At 41.9% G+C, this 17842-nt stretch overlaps 1 protein-coding gene across 2 annotated transcripts in view; it reads right to left on the bottom strand.

Moving 5' to 3' along the window:
• Positions 1 to 485: 485 nt before the first annotated feature.
• Positions 486 to 17842, bottom strand: part of LOC121298065 (laminin subunit beta-2-like) — a 53556-nt gene continuing 36199 nt past the window's right edge. The window contains exons 17-35 of one of the 2 annotated variants that reach the window (XM_041224845.1): positions 17594 to 17714; positions 15710 to 15902; positions 15240 to 15383; positions 14627 to 14858; positions 14187 to 14350; positions 13455 to 13487; positions 11416 to 11640; positions 10468 to 10685; positions 9957 to 10053; positions 9148 to 9520; positions 8418 to 8602; positions 6975 to 7216; positions 6090 to 6293; positions 5520 to 5664; positions 4020 to 4227; positions 3307 to 3448; positions 2937 to 3113; positions 1782 to 1941; positions 486 to 921 (exon numbers count right to left, since the gene is read on the bottom strand). In XM_041224845.1, coding sequence (XP_041080779.1) covers positions 785 to 921; positions 1782 to 1941; positions 2937 to 3113; positions 3307 to 3448; positions 4020 to 4227; positions 5520 to 5664; positions 6090 to 6293; positions 6975 to 7216; positions 8418 to 8602; positions 9148 to 9520; positions 9957 to 10053; positions 10468 to 10685; positions 11416 to 11640; positions 13455 to 13487; positions 14187 to 14350; positions 14627 to 14858; positions 15240 to 15383; positions 15710 to 15902; positions 17594 to 17714 — 3400 coding nt within the window. In that variant the 3' untranslated portion in view covers positions 486 to 784. The remainder of the gene's footprint in view (positions 922 to 1781; positions 1942 to 2936; positions 3114 to 3306; positions 3449 to 4019; positions 4228 to 5519; positions 5665 to 6089; positions 6294 to 6974; positions 7217 to 8417; positions 8603 to 9147; positions 9521 to 9956; positions 10054 to 10467; positions 10686 to 11415; positions 11641 to 13454; positions 13488 to 14186; positions 14351 to 14626; positions 14859 to 15239; positions 15384 to 15709; positions 15903 to 17593; positions 17715 to 17842) is intronic. The other variant, XM_041224846.1, reaches the window with a different exon arrangement.

The following is a 17842-nucleotide window of genomic DNA, read 5'->3' as shown; positions in this document are numbered from 1 at the left end:
CTGATACAGTACTGTTTTGTAACCTGATAATTCATCATCATCAAACTTAAATTAAAATAGATATTCAATCTTTTCAAAAGTGACCTGTCATCGCAAGAGTGTCTTGAGGCACACTGATTGGTTTATTAAATATTTTCATCATTTATCATTGCCTCGTTTTGTATTCTGATATCCACGAGTGCACCTCATCACTATAGAAAGGCATGTAAACAAACGGTGAAATGTGCTGCTGTTTCTCTTGCTACCAAAAGTTGTAAATTGTTCGAGCTCTTGAAAAAAACCTTAATCAGATAAGTCACTGAGCAATTTGGTCTTTCCCATTCTGGCGAGTTGCTTCACCATTCTAGTAAATAATTTTGCGCATGTCTTGAATATTGTACATGTACTCATAATTAATCTAGAGCTGCGCTGTGCTAATTTAGTTTGACAGTTAGTTTATTATTATAGCTTATAACATATACTTGCCTATTGTTTTTTTCTTATTCTGTTCCATTTCATATGTTGATGCAAGTGCATCATGAAAAGCAATACATATTTATTTACTGATTGATTCATATTGTGACTGGTTGTCAACTCTGTCCTAGAGAACATTTTGGCTAACAGAACACTTCACTTGCTTCTTCGAGGGGCGTTCTCTTAGCCGGAAACTAATGTACTTCTAATTTCAGCCAAAGGTCTATTACCTGATTAAGGACTGTGTTTACACCAAACCACAAAAAAAAAAATGAACATAATGAAAACTAAAGTGTGTAAGCTGGTTGCTGGCTGTGGGAGTGAGCGTGTGTTACTGGCAGGTGTTGTAGATTTGGATTTGCTGGTTGATGTCTTTCAGGATCCCTCTCATTTTGTCCTCCAGTCCATCGAGCTGCCTTGCTTTGCTCTCAAGTGTTTTCTCATTCTCCTCGTAATCTACCTCTAGGTCTGCAGACAGGAAAAAAAGAAAACACAATGAACTTATCCTTAGGTAGTTCATATTTAAGTTGTAATACTGAAAGAAACATTAAACTGTCTGAGAAATTGAGACATACTTCTAGTTGAAATGTTTGTCATTTTACAAGCTCAGTATTATTATATATACATGCACCCCCATCATTGTCTGTAGTTCCTGATGCTACAGTTACAACAAAACTTTAAACACTCAATGAGAAGATATTCATCAAGACTAAAAAGAAACAAGGTCAAAATAGTTCCTGTGAGAAGAAGTGATTTTGGCTATCTTAATATATTCATATCTTTGTCAATGCATTTCAATACAGTATTACAGTAGTAAAGCTTTGTGAATGGAGCCGCATTATCACAAAATAAATAGACAAAGTTTAATTTCATAATTAGTTTTCTTATTCGTATTGACTTTAACTGACAAACACTTTGACTCAAGCCTTTATCGTGCACTCCCAAGATATATCTCTCAATAGATTATCCTCAGGTACCCTATCAATACCATGACCTACAATCATGGTATGGGGAACAACTTTAACAAATATCCATGCAAAGTATCATTACAAATGGATGAGCTGCAAAGGTAAGTGTGACATGCAATACATATACAAGGTTCCACTGTGTCTGAGGGGATATACATATCTCCCTATAAAGTCTACAAGAATACACCCCCTGTATGTCTAATATGGAACAGTACATCTTCATAAGGTTCCGAAGTTGTGCAGCATTCAACAGGTCAACTATTTTTCAGCGGCCGCACAACTGTTGTTTTTGGTAGTTTGTTCGAGCCCACCAGAACTCCTTGCACAGGCTGTAGGCCTCAGTGCCCTTCCTTCTCCTACCATTCAGTCTCTGCAGCTTGTTCTGGGCCTCCTTCAGTAGCTGCTTGGCCTCGTCTCGCAGTTTCTCCGCTTTTTGTTTGGCCTCTTGGACGGTTTTGGCTTTCCTGTCGACGAGGTCCTGCACCGTTCTGTACTTGTCAATAAGCTCGCCGTCTAAGAGCTGTGGGGAAACAAACAAGTTGAGAAATGAACAGGAGGCCCTCGGAATACCTTCCACACTGAGGATTCATTGACATAACAGCTAGCAATTATCCTACTTCAATAACACTAACAAGTATGTCAGTAACATGCATTACCAGCCATGTCTGTAAACTCAAGATCTGAGCCACTGTATCAGTATGATGGAAAGTTGGATGAACATGACCTATATCAACACAATGCTGAGTAAAAATTACGAAGTTTGAAGACAATTTCATAAGTGGTTATCCAGATACATGCAAAAATGTTAGTGTGACATAGAGATGGCAAAATGTATGGACTGACAGAATGGAATTTCCTCTGTTATATGTACAGCATTTAAATTGTTTTGTTTAGCTCTTATAGTCAGACATCTTATAGTCTCAATAACTTTCATGACAGTTGGATAACCGATCTGTCAGATACAGAGAGAAATCCGTTACGTGGAATACAAGTACATTGTGATGGACTGTGTATGCATGCTTGAAATTATAGGGCACTTGGACCATGAGCTTCCTTAGAGATTTTGTTGTCCGCAGTTCTATGGAGTTGTGGGATACATTTTAGCTCCAGTGTGGGCGGAGTTGAGGGCCAGGCTACAAGATTGGCAGGGTTAAAAAACGTAATACATTAATGACGCCTTGACAATCATTTTACTTTTCCCCCAGCAAGCCAGTCTCCCAGCCTATAGAAACCTCTGCCGTGTGAGTGGATCCACCAGGAGAGTTGCTTGTATTTGCTAGCGGGGGAAAAGGACTAGCCTCCCCCCCTTTAAGCATAGACAGTGTGGAGAAAACAGTTTCAAATTTAGTTAGAGCTCCAAAAGGATTGATTTCACCTTCACTCACATGCAGAAATAGTGTCGTGCCACCCATGACCACGAGGAGCACTATGTACATACACACATGTACATACTTCAATATTTAATCACCAGCAGGAGATAATATGTCTTCTCTCAAACAGTCACCCTGTGCTTACCTGCTTAGCCTCGTTCGCTTTGTCCCGTGCCATGGTGGCTGTCTCCTCTGCCCTGGACGCCACCAGGCTGTTGTTGGCACGCTTGGTCTTCAGGGTCTCAATCTGTCCGCCCAGCAGGCCCAGGCGGTCCATGGCATCATTCAGGTTCTTCTCACTGGCAGCAGTCTCTGACTGGATCTAAGAGAAGAAAGGAGGTAAAGAATGGGTGTCACCCTGCAATAGGTTCACTATCCTATAAAGATGCTTTTTAATTGATGAAAAGTTGCTTGACTTGAGAGATCTCCGAGAAATCAGCAGCTGCCCTGGCTGTTACATCTACAACAATAAAGCAGGTTGCATATGGAAGTTTACATGCATGTGATTGTTTTACCTGTGCCAGTCTGTCCTCAGTCTGGCCAATGTCGCTCTTGGCTCGCTGAATTGCTGTCTCAGCAGCGGCCTGTGCCCGGCGGGCGTCTTCTAAAGCCTGCTTTACCGTCTCTGCTGTGTTCTTCACGCTCTCTGCACGAGTTCTGGGGGTGAACGGAGAGACAAGACAGTTATATTAAAGCACTTCCATATAGACAACTGCAACCTTTCGTTCCTGTCCAATTGATTTATAAGCAAGATTGTAAGATTGTAGAAATATTAAATGAAAGACAGTACAAGACAATGACACCCCACCAAGGACTGACTATGACCCTCTAGGCTACCCTAAAACATGCCCATCGTTGTGTCACAATAAGCAGTTTATGATAGATATTTTCTAGACACTGACTTCTCGTCTAAACTTTTGTCAAAGGACTTGACTAGTTTCTATTGGTAGTTCTAGTTTAAAAGTCATGTTTCTCTTTTGTTTGAATGTTGTTTCCTGAGCCCAGACCAGCATGCCTGCCCCCTCCCTTATAAAAGTTCCCCATTGTAAAAGCATATCAAATTGTAATAAAGAACAGTGAAAGCATAGTAAAAGAACAGAGAGGTATGGTAAAGCAAATTTAAAAAAAACATGGCAAACTAGGGTAAACACATTGTATAACCATGAGGAAACTGCAAAGCTCCCATGCTGAAATGCTGTGATAAACTTTTCTAAGGGTTCCTCAGTACCTGGCTCTCTTGGCGTCCTGCAGAAGCTGCTCTGCTTTGCGCACGTCATCGTTGGTCTGCTCCAGGATGGCGTCCACGTTGGAGAGGCTGTTGACTCGGTCCTTAATTTCCTCAGCCAGGTGTCTGATCTGCTGTGGGGAGGCTGGGATGGAGAGTTCCAGCACATGGCTGGCCACCATCTCAATGCTGTCAGGGTCCGCCCCATCCTCTGTGGAGACACAACAATTGCTTCAATAGCACCTCTGAAGTCTAGCTACCACACTCCACTTAAGGTGGTATGGTTTATAAATACTATATCACCTGAAACTTCTTTGTATCAGATAGCAAGTATCAGATGGCATCTATCAAATGGAAATTAGGAAATAAAGATTAGACAGTCTTTAGTACATAGACATATTTAAAGTAATTGTAGCTAACAAAATAGTTCCTAAATTTTATCCGCAGTTAACATCCATTCCTTGTGTGTATCTCAAATGTGCAGTTTGGAAAGAAACACAGGTTTAAGCACTACACCACGTTAACCCCAGATCCGAATTTAAAATTTTCCCTTTCCTGTCTGACCTCATCAAAAAGACGTCAAGCACAGGTCTCTAGTCGTTTTGTGTCCGGAAAAAGCCGAGAAAACCTTTCAATGCCCGAGTTAGACCGACAGGAGCCGAAAAAAAAAAAAAGGAGGAGGATCTGAGCAATACACATAGTCCCTTCACCACAGACATAACATGGACATAAACAAAGAAGATAGCTGCTTCCACATCCAGTGCTCAAAGAATATCACAGACATTTGCCAAGCTTTTTGAGATGTTATAGTAATAACATAAAGACTTGGATTGCATTATTGAGGAGTTTGGTGATAAAACGAGTTATCAGGAGATAATTTATCAGTATGCATGACTATGAAGAGGTATGTGATAAATACAGTGAACAAGGGATGGGGCGGGACTAGAGATGCAGTACTGAGTGTCCTGTTGACATGCAGTGCCTTTTAAACCTGTTTTACTTTTAATAAAACTACTTCTAAACAGCGCATGTAAAATAAACAGCACATTGAATTAAACAGCGCGTGTGAAAATAAATTGGACCTGACGTGCCTGACAGGCGCTGAATAAATGGACCACAAAGGGTTAAAGCAACCTCTGTTTTAGTCTGTCTTGCACCTGCTGGGTCCCTTCACACGGAGTTGAAATTGTCCCCACACCTTCTTTCAATAACCAATCAGCTGCATCTCCTATTGACTGACATACACTCCAATGTAGCAAGACTGAAATGCATGAATTTATAGTTCTTCATCCATACCATTTTACTCTATGTGGATGGCAGTTTGAGCTATTTCAGATGTTGTTGTTGGACACAACATGACTATTTTGTACAGGAAACTTGTATTACAGAATAGAGAAGAGCAAATGGCAGATGGCAAGAAAAAAAAAACTTCTATGCAACTTGAGCCTAAAAGCTAGTGTGCCTTGCCAGCTGATTATGTTATTGTTAAGGGAGGGGGCTCACGAGTGAGGAAGTCACGGATCTGCTTGATCAGGTCCCTCAGGTCTTTGTTGGAGCGCTCCACTTTAGTCTTGGTGGCGTTGGCCTTGTCCAGTGCTGCCTGTGCCCTCACTTTGGCCTCATCAGCTTTCACCTTTGCCTGGGCCACCTAAAAACACAACAAGCTTGTTAGTAATCACTTGTATTGTTTTTTGTATTTCCTTTTATCATTTTAATCAATTTTACCCTTATTTTTCCCCAGTTTGAAATGTCCAATTCAAATATCGGCAATGAAATTCATCCATTTTTCACCCCTTGAATGTACTGTAAGCAACAAATCTTTCCAAACTACTGAACCATAGAGTCTACAACTGGTTCAGTGGGGGTCACTGAAAACCCATGAAGTAACTACCCCTGGATGATTTCCCCCTTAACCCACAGGAGCGGAGAGGCCAAGATCGACAACTCAGCACGACCAGGATTTGAGTCAGCGAGCCCAGATCATGTGACTCACCCTGACTTTACTGGATGAGCCCCTGGGACCCCTGGTTTTATTTTATTGTACAGTTTGGTTCAATACATGCAGCGCCTCACCTTCTGGAAGAGCTCATCCACCTCACCCATGGCCTTGCTCAGCTCTTTCTCTGCATACTTGGCTCTCTCCAGAGCATTATTCGCAGTCGCCACCGCTCCATTACAGTTCAGACCGCCACAGTGCCTGTTTCCCTCGTCGTCACGGCAACCCGCTCCCCCACAGGGGCTCTCAGCACAGGGGGCATCACCGGGGGCTCCACATACCTGGAGAAGGGGGCGAGAGATAACAGAACAGAGTGAAATACAACCAAGAGGCAGCTATTCTAAAAATGTCAAAGATCAATATGTTGTACGGAAAAAACCCTGTTCTTTGATTGGTTCATACTACGGATTTCTAATTGGCTAGAATGTTCTGGATCCTACAACTGCCTTGTCATTTTTCTGTTGATCGCTTAGCTTTCCAGACCTAATTATCACATTTGAGTTGGGTGTCGTCCATTTATGTTGCCACACCACTGTAGATTCACTCTATATGTAACCATCTGACAACGGACACCACTTATACTGCAACAAAAAAAAAGTCTGGAACGTGGAAAAACATTTTTATACCAATGAGGGGTAAGAGAATGTACTCTGATTGCCAAACAAAGCCAATTGCTTGAAAATGCTGGCAAGCTACTGGCCTCTGGAGGACAAAGGCCATCCCTGCAGGTGTCCTAGCCAGTAGGGTCTGCTGTAGCAGGAGGAGTCCCTGCAGGTTTTTGTCTAATCCCCATCGTAGACCAGCCAATTTGCACAGCCAGGATGCAAACCTGCGCTCCCCTGACTGTATGACTCCTACACACCATGCAGTCTCACCTAGTTCGGAGTACTGTTTTCTTGCTAGTGATAATAAAACCAGGCCCATTGTATATTAAGATTAAAACACAAAGACTGCAGACTTACTTTTTCGTTGATTTTTTTCATGTCCAGAGTCTCAGCCTTGGCGGCCAGATCGATCAGGGACCGTTTGTTGGCTGCGTTCTTCTTGTTGAAATCGTTCTTCTTTTCAGCTAGGAGCCTTTCGGTCTTGTGCCGAGTGTCGCCGGATTGGCTGACAGTGCTGGGTGTGGCGACTGTGGACTCGTTGGCGCGGCGCGCTGCAGCCTGGGACTTATCAAAGGAGCTGCGAATACTGTCATAGGCACCTGTGGTGAGGGAACAGGAGAAACTGTGAGTCATTCTGTTTTTTGTTTGCCGTCTCCTTTTCCTCTCCATAATATTTTCACCAGTGGTTACTCACTGTTGATACATTTCCACTGTTTTTGTTTGCTCTACACACATTTCTTACTGTGCTGTACCTCAGTGATCGTACTTTATAACATCCTTCCTTTATAAAGTAAAGCTTGGCGAAGGCCATCTTTTTAAATAATAATAAAGAATGTGATTTACAATCTACTGTTACTGTGTTGCACCTCTGCTTATATCAACCGTGATCAATACTAGGATATTTGAGTAACTGATCCCGGAGGTAGCACCCAGTAATATAAATACCGGTATTTATATTATAACTAGGGCTTCTGTTTTTCTGGTTTTATTAATTGTATTTTTCAGTGCTTATTTTTAGCTATTTTTGAGTTTTTTTCTGTGCTTTTGTTTTTGATATACTTTATGAAATTAGTGTTGGTTACTCTGCAAAATGCTTGAGTGTTTTTTTTTCTGTAAAAATATGTATAGTAACTCGACAGTACTTACACACTTAAGTTGTGCTTTCTTTCTTTTGCTGTCTTCCACAACAAAATCCCCATGGTCACGGGCACATTCTTCTGGGGTTTTTGTGTGGAGGCATTTTTGTACATTTCGCCACAATTCTGTTATAAATCCTCCTTTAAATACAGTTTTAAATCCCACTAACAAGCCTCCATCCTGATTGTAATCTCGTTTTAAATCTAGCAGATGGAGTTTCCAATAGAAATATTCAGGACTAATCAATGATAGATACAAGTCAGGAAGGTGGGACATTGTCCAGAAGAACAGGGAAATATACTTCTTATTTTTGTAGTAGGTTTTATCTTTCATTTTTTATGTGAAAAGGATAAAGTCAATGTGAATCGATTAACCATTTCCACAGTTTTTACAGTGTTTTCCGGTGTATATTGGGTAGTCACTGATTTCATTTTTTTTGTATCGGGGATGTTTTATCAGGTTTTATAGGTTAAAACCAAAAATCAGACGCCCTAATTATAAAGCACTCAGCGTATGATGTTAGCTACATGGTTTGGAATTATATATTCATTTACACATAACTTTCTGAAGCAATCCTCACTGACACTTCATGAGTAATCTGTGCTCCCTTCCCCCCCCCCACTGTCCTGCAGCCTGTGACAGGATGTCTTGCCTTGCCCGTACCTAAGAAGTTGGAGTTCTTGAGCGTGTCGAGCTGTTGTCCGAGCTCGCTGGCAGACAGGTTGAGAGCCCGGGCCTCTCGCTCCAGAGCGCTCAGATCATTGCTCGCTGCGAAGTTGCCGTCTTGCACACTTGTCAGGTCCCTCTCGATCTTGTCCAGAGAGTCTGTTGTCTCTTCAATCTTGTTTCTAGTAAAAAAGAGTCGAAAGAGTATCAGTTAATGGTACTTCCAAAAAATACAAAAAGGACTTCCAATACTACTAGAACTGTGTATTATGGTGAAGTAACTGCAAGAAAAGAGAAGTGCAAACAGTACGGTAGAGAAACTGAACATTTCATTTAGACTACATGTAAAGAACTGCTCTAATCTGATCAAACGTACAGTAAACTCTCGCTAATACGAAGCAGTGTATAACAGCAGTCAATGAGAACAATTACTCAGATTATCAGTCTTACAACTGATTTTCACCCCAGTTAATATCACTTTGGAAACAAAAGCATGGGATTTGAAAAGATCTATCCAACAGTGATTTCCTTAGGTTAAAATGGAACAATTACCAGTATACCCAAAGGGCTAGATTATTCAAATTCTCCAAATTCTCATCATTTATTTCAAGCGGGAAAACAGCATCCCAAAATTATCTCTATCAGTTGTTAATACTAAATTGTTTTTATTTTTGTTTTAGAATTGTATGTAGAAATTACGCTACTGCCAAAAGTATCCTAAACTGACCGGAGCTGGTTGAGGAGTCTCACGAGGTCGGTGATGGCCTGGGCGGTGGCGTTGCGTGCGTTCACGATGACCTGTGCCTCGGACAGCTTCTCCTCCAGCTCGCGGAAGTTCTTCTCGTAGGCGCCGGTCAGGCCGGTCTGCTGGATCTCCTGGGCGCGGGCCGCCAGCGCTCGAGTGCGGCTCGCCAGGTCCTGCACCACCCGGTCCCAGTCCCCGAAGCACTGGTGGCAGGGCTGACAATCTGGGAACTGGCCAGAGAAGCCCCGGGCACACTGGTCACAGCGCACGCTCGACACGCCCTGCCGGCAGGAACAGTGCCCCGTCACCCGGTTACACTGAGAGGTCTCGATCCCGCGAGTGTCACAGTCACACGCTGCGCAGAAAACAAGACAGGTTAAATGTTGCTTTTAATGGGGCTTTATCAGCTCCCACTGAACAGGGTAAACTGGGTATAACTGGGTCCTATTTAATCCAACAAAACACCAGCAGCTTAACATTAAATGTGGTTCTGTTTAATACACTTATTAAAAATAGGGATTCTACAAAAAGATTGCTTTAGAATTGATCTTTAATAGCTACACAACATTAACGGTTTTATTATACTTTTTTGTTTGTTTTAGCTTTCTGTCACTGTATTTTTGTCACATAGATAGGCTCTTGAACATTTTTATACAACAGGTGTGGGCTTTTTATTACTATATCCAGCGATGCCAGCTTTACACTGGGAGACTAGCATGTCCTTCTGTATGAATAACACTAGGTTCTCAGCAGTATGTAGAGTCGTTTGCTCAGCTCCATATCTGCCTTACCTCTGCACTGCACGTTGGGATTTCCCCAGTAGTTCTCTTGGCAGTCCTGACAAGTTTTCCCTCCGAAACCATGGCGACACTGGCACTGTCCAGTAAACTAAAAGCACAAAACATATCTTACACAGAGCCTTTTTCAACAGCACAATACTGGATACCGTAAAAAAGGACAATAGTTAATTGTTTCTTTAAAAAAAAAAGTGTCTTAGCTGTTACAACTTCATACGGTTACAGAGAAAAAAAAAAAAATCATACATTCAATCATATATTCAATTAAGTAAATTATTCAGGAGCCCGGGGTTAAATACGTTGTTCATCCCTGACAGCTCCTGAATCACTCAAATTAGGAAACCTACAGACTCAGTTGTGACTAATTAATGCTGTGATTCTTGTTAAAACTCCTGGCACCAGCTTGTTTCAATAACTAAAGGGTTAGTTCTGAAACCCTGGACTGGGTGCAGGGCTAGTGTTAGTTTCAAGCTCTGTATTCTTGTTCGAATGGGTTCAGTCTTACCTCATTGCAGGTGGGGCTGACAGCATTGTTGGGGTCACAGCCACAGGGATCACAACCATTCCCACTGCCCAGATTCCAGTAGTTGGCCACGCAGTGGTCACAGTTTTGGCCAGTGACATTGGGCAGACACTGGCACTGCCCACTACTGCGGTCACACTCACATTGATCACGAGAGCTGCACTGACTGCGGTCAGTGCCCAGGAAGTTACACGTGCATTCTGAAAACCAAACAAGCACGTGTTAGCTGAGGGGAGACGACTAGCAACAACCCATACTGCTGTGTTAAACATACAACACTCAGAACCAAGAGGTGTCTCATTACTTGCTTATGCACTGTTAGCTACTTGTTTCTTTAACAAATAACAGCGTTTTAACCCTTATAAAAGTGTACCATGGTAAATTTGCACAATATTTTTTCAGTTTTACCATGCTTTTACTAAGCATTTACCATAGTTTGTCATGTTTTTAATATACTTTTCCATACCTCTCCATGCTTTATAATGTTTTGGAAAACCTTTGTAAGTTTATCAGACTATAGCCAAATGCAATCTGAAACCTCTTTAGGAGGCTAGGAGTGAAGTTTGGTAAAGATAAGTGCAAAATCAAACCAGCTATCGTGTTCACCATGTAGCGTGACGAGACCGACATGATCAACACATACTGCAAGGTTTTTGAATCAGGATCTCTCTCTCTCTCTCTCTCTCTCTCTCTCTCTCTCTCACACACACACACACACACACACACACACACACACACACACACACACACACACACACATACATAGTGGCTTGCAAAAGTATTCAGACCCCTGACCAAATCTCTCATATTACTGAATTACAAATGGTACATTGAAATTTCGTTCTGTTCGATATTTTATTTTAAAACACTTAAAGTCAGAATCAATTATTGTAAGGTCTATTACTGAACAGAACAGGCAGCTGTACTTACTCCTGCAGTTGCGTCTGGTCGCGTCTCCATAGTAACCAGGACGACAGAGCCCGCAGTCAGGCCCCTCTGTATTGTAGAGGCACTTCTTGCACTGCCCTGTGCGTCGGTCACATGCGTTCATGTCAGAGATATCAATGTTGTTGTTACACTGGCAGGGCTGACAGCGGCCTCCAGGCTGCAAGGGGTTACCATAGAAACCAGGGGCACACTCATCACAACGGGGGCCTAGTGGGGTAAAGGGAAAAGCTTAGAAGGCAACAAGTATATTCTAGTCAAGTTGCGTAAAAGACAATGTGATTGGTCATTTTACAAGACAAACTGTATATATTCCCAAGGTAACATTAGGTAGTCCAGGGTTAGTGCTTATCTGGGTCTGTGAGGCTATCTGAGATGGTTATAATATCAGTGATAACCTAAGGGGTAAATTGGTGTTATTATGACAATTTATTAAATTATTAAACCTAACATTGTCTGATACATGGATGATAAAAAACAAAACAAACAAAAAAAAACATTACATTGTGTTCGTGTTTCCTATCTACCAACAGCATCAGCTTCAAGTGTATTAAAAAGCCAATAAAATAAAATAAAAACCACTACTTGTTATCACCTAGAAATAAACCACACAGGGTCCAGAAAGCATTATTGGGTGATTATGCTTTCAGCTCCTATGCAGGCACTCACACCTGGAGCGACAAGCTAATAGAAAAACTCATTCCACAATCTCCCTGTCAGCTGGACACTCCAAATAAACAGAATGCTTAAAAAGGTTTGCTTCCTTTTTTTTTTTTTTTTTTTTTACATTATCTGTTTATTTTCTTATTACTTATTTATTTTTGCAGGAAGTAAACAAAAATGGCCAGTGTTCTTAAAATGATACTATGTCAGCTCTGTGCTCCTGTTAGGTAGCATTCGATGATAGCAGAAAGATTTAAGGTGGTACTGTAAAGCTTCCTTCGACCATAATCTAGCAATACCACCTTAATACTATCAATTTTTCATTCACCCCATATGCATTTTCAAAGTTTTTAATTTTACACCTGTTGAATATCCAGTGATTTGGTTTTGTATAATCTTCTATTGCCGTTTCTGTTCAGAACATTATTTACTCAGGCTTACTTAACAATGTTAAAATGACTCATTGACTAAAAGCCGAATTTCTAAAGCGAGGTAGTTTATAAATTACAACTAGGAGTGTTCAACTATAATTTCTACCTGCTCTGTAACTGTGATTATATATGGAGATTTTCCATTTATTAATTCACATATGCAGTTGGGACATTCCTTATGGTCCTTTTTTAAACCACATTGGTTAAAAAATGCAGTCTTTTCAAAAGCAGACCTAGTGGTTGAAAAGTGATTTTTTTTTTATTGAATACTTAGTAACCCTATTACCTACAGTAATCTGTCACATATTCACCCGAACACAGCAGATTAGCTCAGATACTGTAGATCCTATCAAAGTTTTTGTACGCTGTGTTGTATGAACTCTGTGCGCTACCATTGATGGTAGTGTCATGTGAGCTGTTCAGTGTGTTGCTATGTAAATAAATCCTGTTCACCTGCGGGGGGGCGTATCAACTTCGAGCTCCGTCTCAATATCCTGCCTGTCACTCAGCGGCACCCAAACGGCAGACGGTTACTCTGTCACAAGCATTTATACCCTGTATCTTTCTAAACAAGGGATTTAGGGGAGCTCCCTAATAAAAGCTGAATCTCAAAACAATAATTGTGTGAATATAGTAATTGTTACATCTGTGTATGATTGTATTTAAAACAGGACTCATTCATCTGACTTTTTTAAATATCCGCCCTTACTCTGGTCAGTCAGATATGCGACGGTTTACTGTATTAGTAAACCTCTGATTGGCGGAGTGGGGCTTGATGCTTTTGACTATAGACTGGATTGCAGCTTATCATAAAGTGGGAGTGCTTGCCCAAGCGAGAGTTGAAGCACTGTGTTCCTATGTGCTGCCTGCCTCAGCTTTGCAGGGTGTCTTTAAAGCCATGCAGTGTGAGTGGAGGTCTCAGATACTTACGCTGGAAGCTTCCTTTTGATCGCTTAACCATTCCTATAGAGTGTGTGGTAAGGGGGAAATGGTAAGAGTCAATACAAACCTAATAATCACAAACTCGCTCCTTCTTGCATGGACTTGACCTTATCGAGCCCACCCACTCAATGTCACCATAAAAAATAAGTGTATACAGTATCAGAAAAAAATACTTCTCTTTATAATTTAATGGTAACAAAGCCAGCAATGTCTACACCTAAAATACAGCACCACTTTATTACCCTGGTAACATTCAATCACACGTTTTTCAGACTTTTTTTATTTAATTTAATTTTAAGAGTGCCAAAATTATTTTGTCCACATTTCTTCCCAATTTAACACCCAATTACTTTCCCTCACTGCAGCAACTCCCCACAACAGAGGCCTGAAGGCCACTGGACATCTTTCCAATCCCACAACCAAGCAGACTGCCTCTTCACACTCAGGAACTCGTGAGAGGATGTCGGTGAGGGGATATCGGCGAGCTACCAGCCTGTGGGGTACAAAGGCCAGCCCTGGAGGTGTCCGCTTGAGCTAACCAAGCGTGATGAGGAGAAACAATCCCTGGAGAAATTGCCTCCCTAGCCTAGAGTCAATGCGTGAGCTATCCCCAGCAGTTTTTCCAATCGAGTACAGAGACTTCCCTGATAATAAGGCCATTTATTCTTTTTGACACACTGGGGGATTCATGTGCTGGAGTATTAATGGAGCTGAGCTTACCTGTGTACCCCTGGTTGCAGTTACAGACGAGCTGCCTGTTTTGATTGTCCTGGTGACATGAGGAAGCAAAATGGCGACCGCTATTGGGCCCATCAGGGCATGGACAGGGGCGACACTGCTCTCCTGAACCCAGCACAGGGTTTCCATAGTAACCGCTGATACACCTGCACAAATGAATATGCATTTATTTCACTAGATGGCAATATGCATAATCCTACATCACGCAATGGGCATAAATTTAACAGTAAATTCTATAAGTACTATATAAGGGTCTGTCACTAACTTACTGTTATCAGATTATGAAATAAAGAGGGAGCGCTGTATTAAAATAACCATTCCCTATAACTGCCCTGCAGGTTTTATGAAGAGGCTTTGTAAGTTAATTTTTACAGGGTCCTGTTTAACATACTGTACACTGTCAGACTAGCCGACTAGCTCACCTCTCGCACTTGTCCCCGGATGTATTGTCCCGGCAGGTCAGACAGGCTCCAGTCCTCTGGTCACACTCCTCAGCGTGGCTGTTGCACTGGCACAGACGGCAATTGGGGAAGCCCCAGTGTCCAGGCTGACAGCGGTCACAACGCAGGCCGAAGGCTCCCGGGCTGCATGGACACTGACCGCTGAGCGGCTCACAGAATCGGGTCTGAGACCCCTCCAGACTGCACTCGCACGCTGGGGAAGCAAAGTAGACATCATCAGACAGTGAGTAGCATTGCCACTTATAGGGTTGTCAATGGAGATCTAAGTTATTTATGTAAAGATATTTGTATTTGGGATTTTGTGGCCCTGAGAATTGCTAAAAAACATTGAAGCCTAATTATTTTAAGAAATAATCAGGGTAGGGGGATTTAGGGAGGCCAGTATTGTATGACCTGGACTGAAATTAATCAATGAAACTGGTGTTAACACCTTTATTACCATGACATACACAAAACATCACACAGGGTCAAACTAATAATTGCATACAAACAATACGAAGAGAAGGCTATAAACTTTTCACTGAAACATTTGTCTGATTGACTTAGTTTCTTTGCAGGTGGAACCAGAGCTCACGTTTGCATCCACCAGGCCCGAAGCCGTAGGTCCCCGGCACACACTGGTCACAGCGACGGCCGAACACGTTGGGGCGGCAGCGGCACTGCCCTCCGTTGGGGTTACACTCCGAGCTGACGGAGCCCTGAGGGTCACACTGACAAGCTGGAGGGGAGACAAGGCATGGTGCTATAACAGAATGACACTGTCAACCAGCAAGCGAACATAGCAGCAGACATTAACAGAAACCAACACTGGCTAATTCTGCCATTAACTTTTCTATGGACTCATTTGTGTATTATGGTTTACTGAGATGTGTAAATAGACACATTGTTCATAGCTCATTATTCATTTATTTAGTTATTGTAGAAATGTCAAAGTGTGACAGTTCAGAACTTCAACACAATATATTCCCTCCCCCCAATACATTGGAGGTGAGATCCAGGGTGCAGTGCAAGTGACCCCTGCTGGTGGAGTTGAGATGTACTCACGCAGAGCTCCGTTGTGGATGGTGGCAGACAGGCTGCTGATTAGTTTAGCACAGATATCAGTAGGCTGCGGCCTGATCACACCCTTGTTGTTGTCATGGCAATGGTAGCGCTCGTAGCTCTCCTTCCGGTTCATGGAGACAGGGTCGCCGCCGATAAACATCTCCAAAGAGGAGTACCGGGGGAGCAGCGCCATCTAAAGGAGGGAGGCATGAACAGCAACAGGCCATTAGTTACTGACGAGACACTCAAATTGCTCTGCCAACTGAACTCTTGGACACAGGTTGCATTGAGCCCTGGAACACCTGTATGAAATGCAGGATTCTCCCTCAACTCCGTACCATATGTGTGGCTAATAAACTAATCAGACCTTTTCAATTATGGAGCACACATTCACTTAAAGTCACATACTCTGAACCATGGAAGTCAAATTACAATCAGTATGATGAACAACTCAGTAATCTGAACAGCCAGGCTTCAGCTGCTTTGGATTAATGAGAGTCTCCTGTGCAGAAATGACAGTGGCTTCTCTGACACGGAGTCTAGAGAAGACACTGAACTGATTTTTAACATGGGATAAAGCAAAGGTAATGTGTTTCTTAGAAACACTGCAGGGGGTTCTGTAACACGTACAAGCCCCTTAAATTTCTGAGTTGTATTATTTCACTTTTGGTAACTTTATCTGATGAGGTTTTCCTTTATGAAAAAATTGCGCCAATGACGATTTGGAGAAGAAAGCCCAGTGTAGATTGTGTGCTCGTCACATAAAAGCTGTACGTTAAAAACATGATGCTAAATTGAACGGAAACTACATGTACAAACTGAGATTAACCAAACTGTCATTAAATCATTGACATCAGCACTGGTTTCCCACATGGGTACTGGAGTAAAGTCAAATATGCTTTTAAGAAATTTCTTGCTAAGATTATAGACAGTTCTAAACCTCAGAACTTTATCTACAAATTAGGACTCAGTTTAAAGTCTTTACCAATTACCCCCAAAGAGATTTCTTACAAGGAACTTGGAAATACTAAAGGGAACTTAAAATTAAATGACAATGCTTAGAATAGAAGACACTGACAAATAATTCTAGTTGAAACGTTTGTCATTGAATATAAGTTTATTTTAGTATTTGTAAGTTCACCACTATTGAGTGTTTCATAGCTATGAATATTAAAAGGCCCTTAGCATTGAAGGGATAATTTATATCACGTACATTGACACAGTATTTAATGCCATGCCTTTTTAAATCTCATTTGTGTGTTCCTCTATCATTCTCTATTGCTGTGTCTGCTTAAGATCACTGTTTATCACAGAGGTGATTCTGAAAAACATGATTAGTTTAACGTACGTATTTGAGATAACCCATCTACCTGTAGTGTGTCACACAAACACAAGTTTGTGTCTGTGCGACTCGTACTGCAATTCTCAACTCGAGGTGAGAAACCAGTCTAAAAATTAGTAATCAATATAGGCTGAAAAAAGAGTGAAATCACCTGCCATAACACTGTCAATGGGGTGTAGGCAGGATGGCCACTGATTCACCATTAGAAGTCTGTTGTGTATTGTTCTGATAGGATACAAGACCAATACCTAATGATTACAATCTCAAATGAATTCAGAGGAGAAAAGTCTGCTCTCCAGAAAAGCAACACAGCATTCATTTTCAGACTCTGCCGTAAAATATGTGTAGTTTATACATCATTGGATAAGTACCTGCCAACTGACCTCCACTGTGTCAGATCTACTGTATTGTCCATTGTTACTGAAACTGACACTTAGATTTTACAGAATACATGTCACAACACATGAATCAGTATTGTGAGGGGCAGCCGGCAGAAAGGGTGTGCTACATATTGCTGTTTTTCCTGTTGTGTTGGGTCTCACCGAGTCAATGAGGATGTTGGCGTTGGGGACTCTCTCCCTGGAGATGTACTGAGGGAACTCCATGCGGATGGTGTAACTGACTCCGAGCTCCAGACACACAGGCTGGGGAAGAACCACGTACCTGTGGGGTGGACGGGGGGAGATAGACTTGTAATGATGTACAGTGCCCAGGTGGGGGCGCACTAGGGCAGCAGGTAATGAGAGACTTGCACCATTATATCTACTCAGAATGCAAAACAAATGGTTGTG

The sequence above is a fragment of the Polyodon spathula genome, chromosome 23 (assembly GCF_017654505.1).
Source record: "Polyodon spathula isolate WHYD16114869_AA chromosome 23, ASM1765450v1, whole genome shotgun sequence".
NCBI lineage: Eukaryota > Metazoa > Chordata > Actinopteri > Acipenseriformes > Polyodontidae > Polyodon > Polyodon spathula.
This window is presented reverse-complemented; position numbering and strand designations above follow the sequence as displayed.